The 20,457-nt window shown below is 37.1% G+C and overlaps 1 protein-coding gene across 1 annotated transcript in view; it reads left to right on the plus strand.

Moving 5' to 3' along the window:
* Nucleotides 1-20,457, plus strand: part of LOC114196665 (N-heparan sulfate sulfotransferase 4) — a 256,389-nt gene that overhangs the window by 223,471 nt on the left and 12,461 nt on the right. The window contains exons 8-10 of the mRNA XM_028087396.2: nucleotides 11,754-11,850; nucleotides 17,640-17,763; nucleotides 19,639-19,813. Of these exons, the coding sequence (XP_027943197.1) occupies nucleotides 11,754-11,850; nucleotides 17,640-17,763; nucleotides 19,639-19,813 (396 nt within the window). The remainder of the gene's footprint in view (nucleotides 1-11,753; nucleotides 11,851-17,639; nucleotides 17,764-19,638; nucleotides 19,814-20,457) is intronic.

Here is a 20,457-nt window from a genome sequence, read left to right on the forward strand (position 1 = left end):
TAGAACCTAGCATGGTACCATAGCTGCCGTCATTATAATCTCATGAATGAATAAGCAAAAGCAGAGGCGTGTGCATGTGCACAGAGAACAGTCAAAGTGGCACACTTGTTTCTTAGATAACGGTAGGTATCCAGTGGGAAATAACCTTGAAAAGCACATACAAGGCAGCTGGGAAAACTTTGAAAGCTACTAGAGTCATCTGGATTTGAGAGGCAACAAGGAGCCTACACGTGTCGGTTCTGAAGATGAGAGTAAAGTAATTAAAAAAAAAAAAAAAGGTTGGCCAATAAAGATTATACCAGAAGTCTCTTTGCAGGACAGGTAAGAACAGGGAGGTACTAAAGTTAGGACAGTAATGTAGCCATGAGAGAAGGAAACCCCAAGTAGCTTCATGGTTGGGAAAAAAAGTGAGGCCTTTAAAGAAGTGTGATAGAAACTGTTTGTGGGGGAGACACTGAGAGGAAAGGAAAACTGATCTGCAAGTCCCCACAGCTGGGGAAACGAGTTCGATAATACCATAGTTTTCATTTCCATTTATTCATCTTTTAGCCCCTTCCAGTGAACTAGCCGGAATAGTTCCTGCTCACTTCCTAGATGGTACAGCAGAGGCATAGACATCATTACCATCTTACATATTTTTTTCCTAATCATAGTTTGAATTTATGTATTTGCTACATTTATCTGCCTAATTCAGACAAGTATTTAAACCTTTCAGGAATGCTTCCCAAATATGTAGGTAATTTCTCATGATTTTAATTTTTTTAAGATTTTTTTTTTATTCATTGGGAGAGAGAGAGGGACAGAGAGAACATGAATGCAAGGGGTGGAGCAGAGGCAGAGGGAGAAGCAGACTCCCCCTGAGCAGGGAGCCCCATGAGGACACACGAGGCTCGATCCCAGGACCCTGGGATCCTGACCTGAGTCTAAGGCAGATGCTCAACTGACTGAGCCACCCAGGTGCCCCTAATTTTTTTTAATTTACACTGAAGCACTTCCCTACTTGGTTATACAAGGCTGTCGGACATTCTGACATCCAGAAATGGTGACATAAGTCATGGATTTTCCCTTTCCTGTCAATTCGTTGCAAATATGATCTTGTCAAGTGTCAAATTCCCCACACAACTTACTGAGGTTTAGTAATAGAAAAACCACTTGCAGATAGTGCCATAATAAAATAAAATAAAATAAAATATCATATATACTTCCATCCTTTCTGAATCAAAATCATCATAAAACATGGATTTTGCAGAACTAATCCAAATATAACAACGAAAAAAACCTGATTTTTTTTTGCGTGTGTGCCCTACAGATATGTCTGATAACTTAAGTGTTGTACTATGAGTGAATATGCTATAGTAGATCAACCTATTATTAAGAGTTTTAAAATACAGTTTTCCTTAATTGAGTTTGCTATCTAGATTCTCTGACAGGATATTCATAAAACCATAAATAATAATATTAGGTACTATCTGCAGGAATGTGCAGTCATCCGTTTGAATGTACTCAGAACTTCAGAGTAAACCTGTCATCTCCTGGGGTAAATTTTACTATGAGAACATTTCATGGGAAAATGCCAACAGTATCAATTTATTTAAATCAACATGGGTATAATATGGTGACAAGTGCATAGATGTTTAAGGTGAATCAAAGGTCCTTTGTGCTTAAAGCAGCTTTCATGGAGCTGTTACCCTAGATGCACACAGAACCACAGACCCTTTTCTACCCACTCCTGCCTCAGAAGTGGGTATTTCTGCTTCTCTGTATCCAGACCACTTTAGGAGGAAAGTTTGAGAAGGAATCAGACTATTAAGTGCTACAGGAGCTCTGTGGAGAGAGCATTCATTATAAATCAGTGCACTCAGAAAGGAAAGGCTTTTCAAAGGAGTTGATGGACTAGCTGAGTTTTATATAGCACGCAGGGTAGAGTCAAGCTCTGTAAAGATGGTATGTGTCTCCAAGTTTCTCCAAAAGGAATTGCTGGTTGAAACACTGAGAATAAACACCCATGGCCTATTAAAATTCCTCATCAGTGTATGTGGATTGTATTAGGCTTAAATGAAATTGAGAGACAAAAAATTGAAAGTCACCCACCTGTGTAAAACAGATTGGAAAAGGATTTTGTTTTAAAGACAGGTACACGGCAAAACTCGGTAAGCAGAACTTTTGGAAACAACACAACCAGATAAGGAGGAAGAAGTATAATGTTAAAAGAAAAACAAATACACCTTTCGTAGCATTCTTCTTTAAACAGTGCGGTCTGAACAGCAGAAGGCAAGTAGAGAGGAAATGAAGAGGAAACCACTAACCTCTGAAATGTTCATAATTAACAAAATAATCCTACCATGAGCCCTGGGTGTTTTTAAGGTTCCAGCTAAGTCTAGATATGTCCCAGGTATCTGCAACAGGCACATGACTCCAGAGGAGGTAATCTAACTGATGATTCCACAGCGTCCTTGTCAATGAAGGATGTGGAGAAGCAATGAGCAAAGCAGATTTTTAGTAGAGAAAAGGCAACGTAGGTTGAAGTAACTAGATCTAATGAGAACAAAAGTTGTTTTCATGTATTCTATAAAAATATGAACTTCAGGATAAGGTAAGTAGTGTCATTTTTTTTTAAATCTGTGTTTTTAGCTTGATTATGAATTTGAAAATTTTACTTAATTGGAGAGGAAAAATCTGGGTTTTCATCAGAATTTACACCCCTTTCTAAGCCTGGCCCATCACCTCAGAGAATCTTCTCTCCACCTCTTTTATACCTACTTAAAAGCAAATCGTCCTCGCCTCATCATATAGTTCATGTATAAAACCACCTGAGTCCCCTTTACCTGTGTGAGAGCTGAGTTACATGCATTTTTACTAGACTGGCACAGTAACCATAAGCTGCTTAAAGCAATTTTGCTGAAGTTTTTTTAAGTTCCAATATATCTATAATGCTAGATACTTAAAACAGTAAATTATTGTTTACGACAGTTTCAGATTCAGGGAACAATCAGATTAGAGGATGAAAAAAGATATAATTGCTTTGTAATTTTCTGACTTTCAAAATTAAAATAATAGCAATGGAACAAAGTATGAAAATGCAAGCAAATGCTTAGCTTTTTCTTGGAAAGACTCTTTGACCTTCAAAATCACTGCCAAACACTCTTTCCCTCTTTCATTCTCTCTCTCTCTTCCCTCCCTCCCTCTCTCTCCCTCTCTCTCTCTCCCTCTCTCTCTCTCTTTCTCTCTCTCTCTCTCTCTCACACACACACACACACACACATGATATTTAGCTGCAGAGACAACCCGAGCTTTGGATTCCAAATTTGAAACTAACTTGCTGTGTGACCTTCAGCAAGACCTAAATAAAACACCCTGCATCTCAGTCTCCTCAGGTATAAAGGAGGAATAATGATATCTGTCTTGCCAGGTTGCTTTGAGGATTAGAAATAATCTATGCCAAGCAAGTGCCTGGAATATAGAAGGTGATCAATAAAGGCTAGATATTATGTTAGCTGTTATTCAAATATTCAGCCAACATAAGAAAAGCCAGAGTAGGAAAAAATCTAAACAAACATTTTCAGAGTATAAAATAGGAAATGCATACATCTTGTTAATAAAGTTATGATTAAGAGACACAGGGGGAAACATGCAGGAAAAGAGGTGAAAGAAGAAATACTGGGCATCTGGAAAGTCTTAAAATAGCATAACATAGAAGGAATGCAGTTATAAAGATAGGCAATCTGCCTAGACTGAGGTATACACATGCCACCACCTATAAAGTACATACAGGAAAAACCAAAGTAGTGTAAGTTGAACTGTTAGTAATAAAAGCATTTGGAACAAAAGGTATTATAACAGCATTCAGGGAATTTTATTTGATAGTTTACTTCTATCAGTATAATTTCTTGGGAGAGCACAACTAGAAATAATTAGTGTCTTTATCTACCAGAACAGGGCATGTTTACCCATGTTCTGTATGTTAAAGAAAACTCTTTTCAAGTCTTATATAGCATTTGCCCATTTCTGTGAATGTTTTATTTCACTGGTTTTGCGTGCAGAAATTTGAACGGCAAAGGCACGTGTACTGTGATAAAGAAAATAAGTGGCCTAGTTGAACATAGAGAACCAGAAAGATCTCACGAAAGACACTTTCAGCAGTGGTACTGAATAATTGATCAGTTTGCTCATCCACCTTTGCGAAGTATAAAGAAACCATTAGAGCAAATGAATTGAGTACCTAATCTGAGATTTGTTCTTCACTGGGATATGTGTGCAGAAACTTGGTAAGTGTAGGTCATGGGAACTGCCTTTCTATTGTTTAATATATAAAATACAGTTGAAAACTAAAGTTCTTTACAAATGAGGCAGTTAAATAATATGAGGAAAATAATGTTTAAGATATAAAGTGATGACTTAAGGAAATAGCAAAACGAGCTTCTGGGGCCACCATAAAAAACATCATTGGAGATTGTAAATATTTTATTTCTGTGGGAGTTTTGCAAGTAAAATGTCTACCCGGTTCGTATTATGTTAGTTTTCAAGTATATGTCAAAATCTGTCTATGCCTATTACTAAAGGTTTACTGTGCTTGTCTCAAGTCAGTTATTCAGTCATTCAACCCATATTTATCAAGCACCTTTCATATATTAGATTAGACTAACAGAGATCTTCTCTTCAGAGAACTTACATTCTAGTTGAGATAGAATTATTATAAACATAAATGTATTATATATGTAATTTAAAATTGCTATAAACACATACCTGAATAGAATCATTTCAGGTACTGAAATACAGTGAAGAAAATATAACCAGAAGCTATCACAGAAAGACAGGAGTGGGAGAAATTGCTTTGGTTCTGGTCAGCAGGGCAGGCCTCTTGCATGGGGTGATATTTCAGTAGAGACCTGAGTGATGACAAGTGCTAAAACAATAAATCGGATGAGTTGCAGGAGCGAGACAGCAAGCATATTCAAAAATAAATTGAGTTGGGATTATATAGGGTCTTTGGGTCTGGTAGGGCAATCTATATTCTCAAGTTTCCCTGAAGAAACACCAAGCTATTTCCCTATCAAGTAAGTCGTACGTCCCAGAAATCCAGTCACCAAACTGTGAATTTGAGAAGGGGAAGCCACCCCAGGGGCTAGAGTTCTGACAGTGGACCAGGAAGTCTGTTCTCAGGAAGGATATCTATCATAAACCAGTCCATCAGCAACTGTAACTTCTTTCTTTTGCTTCAACTGACTAACTTATCTGGACAAAAGGAAAAAAAAAAAAGGTTAACCTGGGATCACATAATAATTACTCTCTTTTGTATTTTTTTTTAAAGATTTTATTTATTTGACAGAGAGAGACACAGCGGAAGAGGGAACACAACCAGGGGGAAGTGGGAGAGGGAGAAGCATGCTTCCCGCGGAGCAGGGAGCCCGATGCAGGGCTCAATCCCAGGACCCTGGGATCATGACCTGAGCCGAAGGCAGACGCTTAACGACTGAGCCACCCAGGCGCCCCTAATTACTCTCTTTTATAGAGAACAATTTAATCATTTTAAATATATTAACTCCTTTAATACTCTCAATAACCATGTGAGGTAGATACCATCAATCATTATTTTCTTGAGAAGGAAACTGAGGCCCAGAGAATTTAGGAAAATTCCATAAGACACAGGCAGTCTCCCTCCTGAGGTCACACTCTTAACAACTGGGCTATGCCACCCCTCTAAAATAAAAAGGGAAAGTTTATGGAACATATTAGCTTACACTAGAATAATTGGTGAAAATTTTATTAGATTGGTAAAAAAGGAAATAAGAGCATTCCATAGAAAAATAAATTGTTCAAATAAACTTCAAAGAATCAGGTGCAAACATGAGTATATCTATAATAGTGAATACAGATTAACTGAAACATCAGGTTGGTTTTGGCAATTGTTTTTCTTTTTTTTTTTTTTGTCTTTTTAATTGAAGTATAGTTGACACAATGTTTCATTAACTTCAGGTATACAACATAATGAGTCCACAAGTCTATACATTGTGCTAAGCTCACCACAAGGGTAGCTACTGTCATCATACACTATTACAATACCATTGACTATATTCCCTATGCTGTACCTTTTATTCCCATGACTTAGGCATTCCATCACTGCAAACCTGTACTTTTCTCTCCCTTTCACACAGTTTTCCAACTATTCCAGCCCTCTCCCCTCTGGCAACCATCAGCTCTTTCTCTGTATTTATGGGTCGGTTTCTGCTTTCTCGTTTGTTCACTTTTATTTTTTAGATTCCACATATAAGCAAAATCATATGGTATTTGTTTTTGTCTGACTTACTTCACTTAGCATAATACCCTCTAGGTCTATCCATGTTGTCACAAATGTCAAGATCTCATTCTTTCTTATGGCTGAGTAATATTCCATTGTATGTAAATTCCACATATTCTCTATCCATTCATCTATCAAGGGTCACTCAGGTTACTTCCATATCTTGGTTACTGTAAAAAATGCTGCAGTAAACATAGAGCTGCGTATATCTTTTCAAATTAGTGTTTTTGTTTTCTTTGGGTAAATACCCAAGGGTGGAGTTATTGGATCATACAGTATTTCTATTCTTAACTTTTTTGAGGACCCTCTATACTGTTTTCTACAGTGGCTGAACCAATTTACATTACTGCCAACAGTGTTCGAGGGTTCCTTTTGCTCCACGTCCACACCAACACTTGTTATTTCTTGTCTTTGATTCTCGTCATTCTGACAGGTGTGAGGTAATATCTCATTGTGGCTTGATTTGCATTTCCCTGATGATGTGTGATGTTGAGCACCTTTTCATGTGTCTGTTGGCCACCTGTATGTCTTCTTTGGAAAAGTATTTGTTTAGGCCCTCTGCCCATTTTTTAATCAGATTTTTTTTGGGGGGGTGTTGAGTTGTATAAGTTCTTTACATATTTTGAATATAAACCCATTATCATATATTTCATTTGCTTATGTCTTCTCCCATTCAGTAGGCTGCCTTTTCATTTGTTGATGGTTTCCTTTGCTGTGCAAAGGCTTTTTATTTTGGTGTAGTCTTATTATTTTATTTTTGCTTTTGTTTCCCTTGCCTGAGAGGACATATCTAGAAAAATGTTGCTAAAGCCAAAGAGATTACTGCCTGTTCTCTTCTAGGAATTTTATGGTTTCAGGGATCACATTAGGTTCTTAATCAATTTTGAGTTTATTTTTGTGTAGGGTGTTGGCAATTGTCACTTCAGAACAGTGCAACTCAAAGTGTGGTCCATGGACGGGTTTGAATTGTTTGTTGTTGATCTGCCATGAGACAGGAAGCTTGTGCCAACATGTAAACCAACTATATCACTGAGCATGCTGGCTGCTTCAGGTGGAATTTTGTTTTGTTTTGTTTTGTTTTCTTATAGCAGGATGTTCTTATTGAAGTAAGTAGTTCAATAATTCACATGCTGACACAGGTTCTTTACCTTCTCACAGACAAGTGCTCTGAAACACATTGAGTTAGAGTGCAGGCAATGTTGCTATCATGATGACATTCCAAACAGTAAATTGACTAAATAAAATAGATACGTATTTCTCACTCATACAGCTGTCTAAAAATGGGCAGGCCATTTAGGAGAGTTAGACAGCTCTCTTCCACATGGCCATCCCGGGCCCCCGATTGGCAGTGGTTAAGCATCTCTGAGTCCCAGGCACCTACTGTAATTGTAACCATTTTACAGCCAGCAGTCAGTAGGAAAGGGGAAATCCAGGGAGAGTGGTTTTATCCTTAAGAAGATACTTAACGTCATTTTGGCTTTCTCTCCTTTGGACTGAAATGATTCATATGAAGAAAGTTTGATTCAAAAGAGTGAGTGAAATACAGTCTCTAGCTGGAAACTTACAGACTATGCAAAATAGGGAATGTTCTATAACTGAAGGAAGAAAAGGAGACTAGAAAGTTTACCCTTCTCTGGCATAGTAAAAATTATACCTAGAGAGTTAAACTGAAGCTAGACTATTGAGTATTTGAGATTGAATACTAAATAAAATGATGGCAGAAAGACACTGGTAAAAATAAAATAAAATTTCAATTATTATGCAAAATAAATTTAAAAATGTGAAGTTTATTGGCTTGTAATTAACTCCTTTTATCACAGTTTCTACAGATGAATTCATAGAAAAACCCAAGATATATAGCCTAACCTTTTCCAAGGCGAATTCTCATATAGTGCAGTTGTCTTTATATATCATTGGTCTTTTTATATTGCACTCCACTCTTGTTCCAGTGGAAGCTGGGGATGGAAAATGCATTAGGATCAAGTCTGAGATAAGAAATTTGGTTCCAAATGATTTATTGAAGAGATGCTCTCAGGAAAAACCTATAAGGGGAAAAAGTGAAACAGGAAAGAGAAGAGGAAATAGTTTATGTGAGTAGAGAAGGCAAACTCATACTCTGAATATGTGTGAGCGGGGTTCAGGATGAATCAGTGCCCTTTTCAAAATGGAAATGTCCAATACAATCAATTTTCTCCTAAGTGGTAGGCTAGAGCTATTTCTGGAATTTAAAATTGGTCTCTGTTACTGACAAGTCATATATTCAACAGTGGCTATAACTAGAGCAGACTTAGGAGAAGGAGGCCCATGAATGGCCTCCATCTTGCTATCATGGCTACTCCATTACTTCAGCAATGGGTTGGCTAGACAGAGGTTGGGTGGTATGTGGGAATATTGGGAACTGGCTGAATCATCTGTCCACTTGGTTGTTTTGCGCTTCTACATTGAATACCCTCAGGTGTACATTAATGTGTAGTACAAGTTCATCACACTTTTTGATCACTATCATGGGTCCATCCACATACCTTTTTCCTAGAACTTATAAGCCCTAATATTTCCATGCTGCCCCTTTTAGTCCCTTGGCTAATCCATTCACCCCTGCCTATTCATCTGTTATATTCTTACATTGCCCTATTAGTCTATACACAAAAAAGTAGATGACCAGGAACATTGCCCAGAACTCTGTTAACTGGAAGTTTTCCCTTAACCTATTGGTTTTTAGGAACCTCTCTGAATGGGGCTTTAGTGCGACAGCAGTCCATCTTAGCCCTCTGCCAACATATGAATCAACCTATCTACAAACCAAGCTTGAGTTTCCCCCCTTCATCAGCAGATTATAGGGGGGCTTCACTGAAACTCTAGGAATGAGCTGATATAGAGATATTGGTGAACAGTGATAGCTGACATAAGGGTCTGGGCCACTCATATATAAGGTTACTTATAGCCTTTGGATCAGCTTGAGATCAATCCCAGACATACCACTCCCATCTTACAATGAACTGCTACTGGGTACAACCCAATATTCAGCTTATGATGACCACTTATGGACACACAATCACTTTGAAAATTCATGGCAAACACTATCTCTTCTAGGGCTCTGTAGCATACCAGGAGTAGATACCAGTTTGAAAGATCTGCTGCAAATGGCACACCCTGCTGCAGAAACTTGGGGGTGTACTTCATGATTCTCCTCCGGGGTTTGACCAAAACTCTATTTGGCATCCTTTTATACCATAGATGCCAAAGTACCATAGGTCTGCCCAGATGTATGAGCCAAGTGGGAGGGCTGCTTTTGCCTCTGTCTTATCTTTTGCAGGACTCTTTCTTTTTCTGGGTTCCACTCAAAACTAGCAATTTTATGCATCACCCTGTCAATGACTCCAAGCAGTATTCCCTAGTGCAATAAAATGCTGCTTCCTAAACCCAAAGAAGCCTATCAAGCCCTGTGCTTCTTTCTTAGTAGTAGGAGTCGCAAAGAACAAAAACAGACCTTTACTTTGGTGGGGATGTCTGGGCATGACCTTAAAAAACCACCAAAGGTTGTAGGCTCCTGAAAATTTGCTGGCTTTTCTTTCACCCTCTGGAGTGCCTATGTCTTTCCAAGGCAGCCAGAATACTTGACACTTGTTACCTACAATTAACATCACATCATTAGTATAGTAAACCAATGTTAAGTTCTGTGGAATGTCATGATCTAGGCCCTTTCAGTCTATATAATGACCCTGAGGAAAAGCAGCTTTGAATACGATTTTTGAGAAAAATATTAAAATATTATTTTGAGAAAAATATATTTAAATAATATTTTTCTCTTCCCTTAGTGCTTTTTGTCATCTTAAAAAAAAAAAAAAAACCTTTGAAGCAAGAAGGGAGGAGACTAGACAAATTAAGTAATGAGAATTCAAACGAACTATAGGGTTTAATTTGGCATTCTTTAATTGAACTTTGGAAGTTCAACTGGGGTAAGCATTTCTTGATGGATCTCCTATTTTTAGTTAGATAAATTTGTTTTCTGTGCTGGAATGCAATGTTGAGAAATCTATGATTTTTGTGGCACTTGTATTTGGCAAAATGGTCAAAAGTGTCATAATTAAAGGCAACTTATCTAACAAGTTTTATCTAGAAAAATATTCATCAAAGAAAGATACTCTAAATGGAAAGTAACTGTGAAATATTTGGTGTCTAATATTTAGGCATTTCCATATGGAAAAAAGCTAGAATTGGAAATAACAGAAACACATTTCCTTTAACAGAATTTACTCTTGCTTACTTCCACTCTATAAAGAAAATATTTCCCCAGTTAAAAATGTAGTGGTCTCTAAGGAAGAGTCCATTGAAAGTATCAACATTTTCAAATTTATTAATCATGAATGGAACTTTGAAAAAGATTGCAGGCAATTTTATGGAAAAGTAAAACATAATGGGATCATACTGAAAACATTCTTTAGTAGAACTTTGCTGATGTTTATTAGAAAAAGATGTGGCTAAAGAACTGATTAACGTACATAAATATGAAACATAAATGATTAGTCATCTTATGTCATTTTTAATATTTGGATAATAAAAATAAAATTATAATTGTCTTAATACCTAACATATGGTTTTAGACAGAATTTTATGAAAATGATTTTAATATATTATTTAGATTAACTATAATAAAATCAATTTGTCAGTCAATAAATATTTTAAAAATTGTATTATTTTCACTTAACAGCCCTTTTAATTCTCAAAAGTGTCATGATTTAGATAATAAATGTGGGTCACTCAAATGAAATGGAAGGAGAATGGAACAGGAGAAGGTTGAGATGGAGGTAAAATTGGACCTCTGGATACGTTGGGTCTGGCATTTCCTCACCACATCTATACAGCAATTATACAAATGCAATTTAAAAATAGGTTAAGAGCTCAGGACAGAGGTATAGGCTAGAAATGTTTATCTACTTGCTCTCAGCTTATAGGGTATAGCCAAACATTAGGATTTGCTGGATCAGCACAGAACAGCACATAGTGTAAAAAAGAAAGGAAAAGTTGGCCAAGTGTGAAGTTCAAGGATGACCCTTCAGCCTCCAGGGAAAAAGAAATAGGAAAGATTAGGGCAGAGCTCAGATATCTGAGAAACTATGGTCAAACGAAGTTAAGACAAGTGAAGGCTCAGATATACAGACGTGAAACATAAATCCAGAGATGGAGTGGAACCTCAGCTGTTAGAACCTGGCCAAGTTGCAGAAGAGGATAACAGCAGGATCAACTTCATGCTGAGTTCTAGCCTTGGAGCTAGGAAAGGAAGGAAGGTGCCATTATATGAGGAAACAGTTTGGAAATCAGAAAACCAGAACCAGAACAGTGTCTAACTCCTAGTTCTAGGGTATCAAGCAAGATTTTGATCCTGTCCTTTGAACAATTTTTACATTACACAGCCAGAGGTTCATTACACAATAAGATTTATTATTCTTCCTTCCTGCAGAATCCATGCGATGACAAACGGCACAAAGACATTTGGTCCAGAGAGAAAACCTGTGACCACTTGCCAAAATTCCTTGTCATCGGGCCACAGAAAACAGGTAGGAATAGCCAACTGTGCTCTCTGATTCTTTTTTATTTTTCTTTTTTCTTTTTTCTTTTTCTTTTTGTCATGAAACATATTGTCATACAGTATAGTTGGATTAGGTCTCACTTTGTGAAATATCTAGATATCTATCCAAGTTCATTATTTGAATTGTTCTTCATCCCTGTGGATCATCTTTATGCTATGATCTTCAAAGGGACCCTAAGGCTGCCTATTAATTAGACTTAAGGATTAAATTTTAACTATAGATTTTAAAGCTGTTCAACAGGTGTGAAATTTTTGACAGCTTTGTGTTAATGTACCACAGTTGCAGTATCTGATTTTTAATCCCTACTTTTTTGTAGCTTTGCCTTAATTATCTCCTAAATTAAGTTATAAAGCAAGCACTTGGCTTGATTTAAACTATTTTACACTGTATATCAGCCTTGAATTGATTTTTTTCAGAGCTATTGCCATTATTACTTTCAATTATTCCACATGTGTGATTTGTTTTTTAAAAATAATTATTAAGTATAAATATGGTTTGGACTTATTTCCTGATACACCTGAAGTTCATCAGGCATTTTTCCCTTAGTATTTTCTCATATGCTGAAGGACAAGTGTATAAGACTGCAGTAAAAGAGAGTGAAAGTATTTCACCAATGAGATGACACTTTCAATTAGAATATTTTATACTTTCTTCAGCATGTGACAGTTTTATACACTTTGCTCATGTCCTGATTAATTAAAGTTTTTATTGAGTTGCTGTATTTTGAATTCACTACTTTGACTAGAAGCATTTTCATCAGTGAGTGCACAAACCATAACACAAAACAAACAGTCACAATAAATAAACCTGGCCCAGATGAAGATATTTGTAATACAAGCAAGTAGATCATTTTAAAAGTTGTGGGTAAAATTTCCAGACTATTAGATATTGGTTGTTGAAATCTTTTTTTCCTCCAGGAATATAAATTGTATTACAACAGGAAGTTACACATGTGCAGGGAGGGGAAAAAAATCAGCACATATTTTCAGATATATCACTTGTGTTGTTGTTTAAAATATGCATTAATTTTCTACTAACTCCCTTATAGCAGTGTTAACTCTGGAAAGACTACTAAAAAAATAAAACATTCTTGTGTTGTAAAATTATGCTAAAAATTTAATTTAAAGATGTATCTTTTATCATTTGTCATTGAATATTATTACTTCTTAGTTCTGCTAGAAAACTACAGGTTAGTAAGTATAAATCTAGTTTTCCTCCTTGTTATTTGTATTTATAAAGACAATAACTTACACTTTTAGATTTTAATATTTGACCTACCAGTATGGAAATAACCGAGTTTTCAGCTGCTTTTGGCATCCCCAAGGCAAAGAAACAAACAAGCAAGTTAAAATAAAGGAGTTGGATGATAATAATATTTTATATGCTGTGAAAATGCTATTCTAATGTGAAAACAGTTGTGATAATTCTTAAAATCAGGTCAATCATAGAAGTCTAAAGTCTTCTTTTGTCCTCCTTATTGCTTTAGTTGGCAAAATTCCCACTGCTGTCAGAGCTGTAAATTTCCTGGACACAGCAAATGCTAAGAATCTGGTCTTCAATGCAAAGTTGCCTTTAAACAACTTAAACATGGCCTACACATCCTTTGCAATAAACATGAGATATAAAATTAGTCCTCAAAGCCCTATTTTCTCAATTGTGAGGTGCGAATGGAAGGAATCACTGTCCACTTCTCCATTGCTGAATCCTGGAAGGAATTCCTGTCAGCTGATAGTGGGGCAGTGAATGAGGCCAGGCAGAGAGCAGGGTAGTCTTGGGTTTATGGCACTCAAAGCTTAAATCTTAGTCTTACTAGGATCCTTAGGACAGGTAAGCATCTTCCATGATTCCAGGTCAAATTTTGATATTACCAGGCTAGGAGGGGATTTCCAAAAGGGTTAAATTGAGCAGAATAATTCTTTTTTCTTTTTAAGATTTTATCTATTTATTTGTGAGAGAGAGATAGAGTGCAAGCAGGGAGAGGGGCAGAGGGTGAAGGAGAGGGAGAAGCAGACTCCTCACTGAGCAGGGAGCCCGATGTGGGGCTCGATCCCAGGACCCCAGATCAGGGCCTGAGCTGAAGGCAGACGCTTAACTGACTGAGCCACCCAGGCGCCCCTAGCACAATAATACTAAAAGCATAACTTGTTGGCCTTACCTCTCTCAGAAAATCAGTGTCCCCATTGTCAATATTATTTTCTCATGATTTGATTGGCTTACTCTGGTAAAACTAAAAACAAGATTGTATATAAGATAGAATGCAGTTTCCCTGAGAGTACTGTCAGGGATGAGGTCATTTTTACTTCCTCCACAAAATATTTATATCAAAGACATTGGATTAAAACAAATGTCAGTAATAGATGAAAACACAGGTGATATTAAAATAAATACACATTTTTGGGCAGTGGGTCCAGGTTCTATGACTGATTATATGAATGTCAAGCCACATACCTACTGTCCCCAGTTGAAAAGCTTTTCTCCTTCCTTCCTGTCCTTTCTCCCTCCTCCTCCTCAAAGTCCCTCCTGCTCCTGGTGGCATGAAGGTGCTGTGGCTCAGAACAGAAAGGCTTTGACTTTATGTAACTCTGGGGAGATCTGGTATAAATCCGTGACCACCAGGGTGATTAAACATATGTACGTGTTACTGAGTGAGATTATAATGTATGTATTTTGCAATATTCAGCAATAATTCAAAAATATTCCTTTATCTGTACACTGGATCCATCAAGTCTCAACATCTCAGGGATATTAAACTATCAATATTCTCAGCTCTTTTGTGTGTCCCAAATCTCGCTCTCTCTCTCTTTCTCACGCATGTGCCCACACGCACACACACACCATTCCCATCATCATCATCACTTAAACATTTTTATGTAGGTCCCATCCTAAAAGGTATATAGAAAGAACTGTTCTGAATTCCCTGTTCCCTTCCAAATACTATTATATAATACTCTAATTTATTTCTTCTCCCTGGAACATTTTCTTTTTTAAGATTTTATTTATTTATTTGATAGACAGAGACACACAGCGAGAGACGGAACACAAGCAGGGGGAGTGGGAGAGGGAGAAGTAAGCTTCCCGCTGAGCGGGGAGCTGACACGGGGCTCGATCCCAGGATCCTGGGATCCTGACCAGAGCCGAAGGCAGACGCTTGACGACTGAGCCACCCAGGCGCCCCTCCCTGGAACATTTTTGTTCCTCCTCTCATAGTTTCTCCTTTTTGAACTGTGTTTTCAGGAGCACTTCAGATCAGTTCTTGAGGCCTCCACTGCCCCTCATAATTTTATGTCTGTGTTTTTCAATGTGTTTGAGAGAGTTCTGCCTGGTCCTTTGGGCCTCTAATTCAGTTCCTAATTAGTTCTGACTCCTTTAATTTTTAAATTGACTTTATATGATTTGATTCCATTTTTGCTAATTTTTATCTTTTTTTAAGATTTTATTTATTTATTTGAAGAGAGAGAGAGAGAACACAAACAAGGTGAGGGGCAGAGGGAGAAGCAGACTCCCTGCTGAGCAGGGAGCCCGATGTGAGACTCGATCCCAGGATCCTAAGATCATGACCTGAGCCAAAGGCAGACGCTTAACTGACTGAGCCACCCAGGCGCCCCTATTTTTGTTAATTTTTTAAAAGTTGTTTTGGGGCGCCTGGGTGGCTCAGTCGGTTAAGCGACTGACTCTTGGTTTTGGCTCAGGTCATGATCTCAGGGTCCTGAGATGGAGCCCTGGGTGGGCTGTGCGCTCAGGGTGGGAGTCTGCTTAAGATTCTCTCTCTCTCCCTCTTCCTCTGCCCCTACCCCTGTGCTCACTTGTGCTCTCTCTCTTTCTAAAATAAATAAATGAATCTTAAAAAAATAAAAATAATTAAAAGTTTTTAATTAGTAATTAAATTTTAAGGGCATTTTTTAATTTTTACCCTCCCATTTCACTAGGAACCACCTATTCTGTATTGCTTTCACCTTTCTGTCCAAGGTGTTCGTCCCCTTAGCTCTGTTATCACTTTCCTTTAACTACTCATGCCCCTATTCAGTCTTGGTGGTCACGTAAAGCTGTGAAGATCTAATTAGGTGGCCATCTCATTAATACTTAAAGCACAGTAGACTTTGCTCCTATGAGCTTAAGATATGTTGGAATAAAATGCCAAATCTCTGATGATCTGCTCGGCTTCCAGATCCCTAGTTGCAATTGTAACTGTCCTGCCAGCCCACCTGTGTAGCTCATCTCCAACTCTGCTAGGGCTGGGAAATCCAACTAACCCTCCTGGGTCCAATGTGTTACAAAAGGGATCTTTTCCAGAAGGGAAATTTTGATTCACGAGAACTATGAAAACCCAGTCACTCCATGATTCTTTCTGCCATGGCCCTCAGTCTCTGGCCCAACTCAAACAGAAACAAGGGTCAGAGATTGCATTTGAGCATTCTGTGATGTGTACGCTCCGTGGGTTCTATCAGCCAGTCTGTCCAGCCTAGTGCCTCAGTTTATTAAATCAGATTGCCCCATTTTGCGAGGTAGGACATTCAAGTGGTCATCTTGCCAGATTCCTGCCATCCTCTTTCAACCTTACTGGGAACACTTAAGTTTTTAAGGTACAAGCCGAAAAAAACGCTTCCTCTTGGAAGCTTTAGCTGACTTCTCAAGTCTAAGACACCCATCCTTTCATGTGTTAGAAAAGCACTCTGGTCTTCTCTCACTATGGAAACTGTCTCACTGTGTTGCAATTACCTGTTTACTTGACCCAAGTCCACACATACACTTTAAGTTGATCAAGGCCAGCAAATGAGTTTTTCTTCTCAAGAGTTCTCACCAGGAAAAAAAAAAAAAAAAAATATCACCAGGGACTCACATAGAGTAGCACCAGTCAGCATGTGTTGAGTAGTTTGATTTAATTTAATTGATTTGAATATAATATTGAAATCCACCAGGTTCAGGTATTGTGCTGGATGCCCTTGATGCTTTAGCCACTCACCTGACTCCCGGAGGGAAACCGAACCACCAGTTTCTGAACTTCTCTCCCAGCTTAAAGCACAGTATCGTCCCCTTCAGATGCCCAGTTTTGTCTTATCTTTGTATAACCACCTACGTGTTTTTTGCATTTTTTGTATGTTATACATCTCCTGTGGTATCTTATTTTGTATTTTTCTTCAAATAAACTGATTTCTGCCTCAAATAAAATAATTTAAAGCAGAAACTCTGTATCACCCTATAAACAGGAGAATAGTTATTGCATATCAAACAGAAAAAAATGTAAAAAAAAAAAAAACATCAGACAGGAAAAGAGCTGTATCATCAGTCTGCTTCACTTTGCCTATGTACTAATATTAAATCAGATGGTTAGGTAAATGGAATCATGAAGACTAATAAAAGAATACTTAGATTGTTGCCACATGAAATGCACCTAATTGATTTTAAGGAAATCATTTTTTTAAAGGTTTTACTCATTTGAGACACCGAGAGAGAGAGAGAGAATGAGAGCATGAGCAGGGGCTCCAGGTGGGGGAAGGATAGAGGCAGAGGGGGAAGCAGACTCCCCGCTGAATAGGGAGCCCTACATGGGGCTGGATCCCAGGACCCTGGGATCATGACCTGAGCCGAAGGCAGACACTTAACAGACGGAGCCACCCAGGGGTCCCTTAAGGAAATCATTTTAATACCAGAAAATTTGGTCTTCTGGATATTACTTTTTGAGCAAAAATTTTGCTAAAATAGTATTTGTCTCTTCTTTTGTTGCCATATATAACCCTTTGCCTCCTTTTTTGCTATAGGAACAACTGCACTTTATTTATTCCTTCTTATGCACCCTTCCATCATCAGCAATCTTCCCAGTCCCAAAACATTTGAAGAAGTTCAATTCTTTAATGGCAACAACTACCACAAGGGAATTGATTGGTAAGGAAAATAACAAAAACTAAAGACCATTATTAATACATGCTCAATCACGGCAGAGCGATTATAGATGTATGTGTGGCATCTACATAATTACAGCATAAATTTGTTATGCTCAATTCTACCATAGTGAATTAGAAATTAATTTATAACAACGATATGTTTAATCAGTGTTGCCTATAATTTGGACAGTGCAATAATGATAATATTTTTCTGGTAAATTAATATGATTGAATAAAGAAGATTATGGGATATTTTTTTCAGAATTATTCATAAGGAAATTTAAAATTCTGCTTAAGCATATTACTATTTTCCTGCGCCTAGAATTTTTTTTAACTACATAATTTGTCTTCACAAATGATGCTTGAGGAAACAAATAAATAAGTTATTTTATACTCTGTGACATGTATCTTCATTAACCACATAGACTATAAAATGTTGTATTATAATATAAGCTGATATTTGTCATGCAAATAACATAGCATTTCCAAAACCATATTAATGCCAGCCGTGCACATGCATAAAAGATATATTACTTTGCATTTAATAAATTATGAAAAATTTTAAAATCACAATATTTTCCCTAAACTGAAAGAGAATAAACCTGATATTAGAACCGGTTTTTACTCTGGAGCTTTTTTCTAGCTTTATTCCAATTTTTTAAGAAACTATCACACTGATTCCAACTTCCAGTTATATAAGGCAAATCTCCTCCAGGGAAATTCCCCTAAATGCATAACTCTGCAGTGTGTAACTTTATGTCAACACCACATATGAGCCTGTCCTCAACAAGAGGCCTGTTCTGTTTAGACCCAGCTAGGGCTAGAGTAGGGGAGGGGCAATGCCGGTAAGCAGATCTGGCTTCCTATCATGGGAAGAGATGTGCCCACTCTGCATCTAAGATATGACTATTCTACCTTACTTTAAAAAGACTAAATAAATTTTGGAAGTGCATGCAAGTTACTAAAAGCAGAACAGCAATTTTTTCTTATCTGTGAGCTCAAATGGAACACAAATTGTTAAGCAGGAATATAGATGAGACTTTTCACCACTTCACATTTGGGAAACATAACAACAAATGTCAAAGAGGAAAATAAGTGTCTTATATGAATCCTTAATTGCTCTCATTATTTATTTCTAGAACATTTGAGGGTTAGAGAAGTGATGAGCTGTAAGGAGAATTACACACATAATTAAAGCCTTGCACTGAGTTAACCTCTGAACATATTGATTCCATAATCTATACACAGAGGAATGTTCCGACAGCATATGGAGGAGTGAACCTACCAAGGCACCACAGGATCAACTGGCAGGAAATAGCCTCTTAATGACTCTAGATAGACTATAATGTGTTCACATTGCTACACATACAACAAATTATGCAGAAGTTAAAAAGGAAGAGAGCAGCTATGCCCTACTCTGCTTAGGATTTTATAGCTCTTCTGACTTACACATCCTCCTCTCTTGTGCACTTTGATCTCAAATTAAAAATTTTGCATTCAAATTTGCAAGCAAGAATTTACTATTTTAAAATATTTGCTAGGCAATACTTTGTAATTTGCTTTTTGCCAAGGGTAAACTTAATTTTTCTGGATTTGGCTTTTGATAGCAGAGATATCATCCCAAATCTAAAAGATTTTCCCTCTGTCCTTAACAATCCACCTATTTCACCTCCCTTTCCCCTGCCCTACCATAGTTCATTAAAATAGTAATACTTCGGATTGTCTTACTGCCAAAGTATACGGCATAGCCATGATTTCAACTATTATGACACTAATAAGTAGACCTCAATATAAATGAATGTAAAAATGTTCAAATATTTCATATCCATAGCATGAAGTAAAACTTAGATCTCTGATTGTTTTTCTCTGCCTTCAGGTATATGGACTTTTTTCCTACTCCACCCAACATTACAAGTGACTTTCTATTTGAAAAGAGTGCTAATTACTTCCATTCAGAAGAAGCTCCCAAGCGAGCTGCATCTCTGGTCCCCAAAGCCAAGATCATTACCATTCTCATCGACCCTTCAGACCGGGCATACTCTTGGTACCAGGTATGAAGCAGTAAAAAATACTTCTAAAAACATTTGGCCATAGCTTAAATGCAAGCAATGGTGAATACCAAAATAAAGTTTAGATGCCCAGTTGTATTTAACAGTCAAATGCTACAGAGCTAACCCCCCCAAAAAAGAAAGGAAAAGAAAAGAAATTACAAGTGATAAAAGCTGAATATTTGATTCGTGTGAAATTGGGCAAGGAATTTCAGGCATAAAGTAATAGAAAACATCATACATAAAGGATTAATAGATTGAATAGACAGTATAAACATGTAAAATATTAGTCTGTCAGAATTAACAAAATAATAGTACATATCTAAGTAGAGCATCTTTAATAATACATGGTAAATGGTTTAGTACCCGTAATTTAAAAAAAAAAGTTTCTGTAAATTGGTAAAAAATAAAAAATATAATACCTCAGTAGAAAAATGAGCAAATAAACAGAACACATAGATATTTCACATACACGAAGACACCCACAAATGTAACTGCTCAGCAATTTATATGAAAAATGATCAACCCAATTAGGGAGCAACAAAATATAAATCAAAATGATACTCTTTTTGAATATCATCTCAACAAAAATTGTAATGTTTATTCTCCTTGCTGGCAAGGGTGTGATGGTAAAGATATTCGAATGT

The sequence above is a fragment of the Eumetopias jubatus genome, unplaced genomic scaffold (genome assembly GCF_037043125.1).
Source record: "Eumetopias jubatus isolate StellerSeaLion01/CBP00866 unplaced genomic scaffold, mEumJub1_p1.0 scaffold_2, whole genome shotgun sequence".
Lineage (NCBI taxonomy): Eukaryota > Metazoa > Chordata > Mammalia > Carnivora > Otariidae > Eumetopias > Eumetopias jubatus.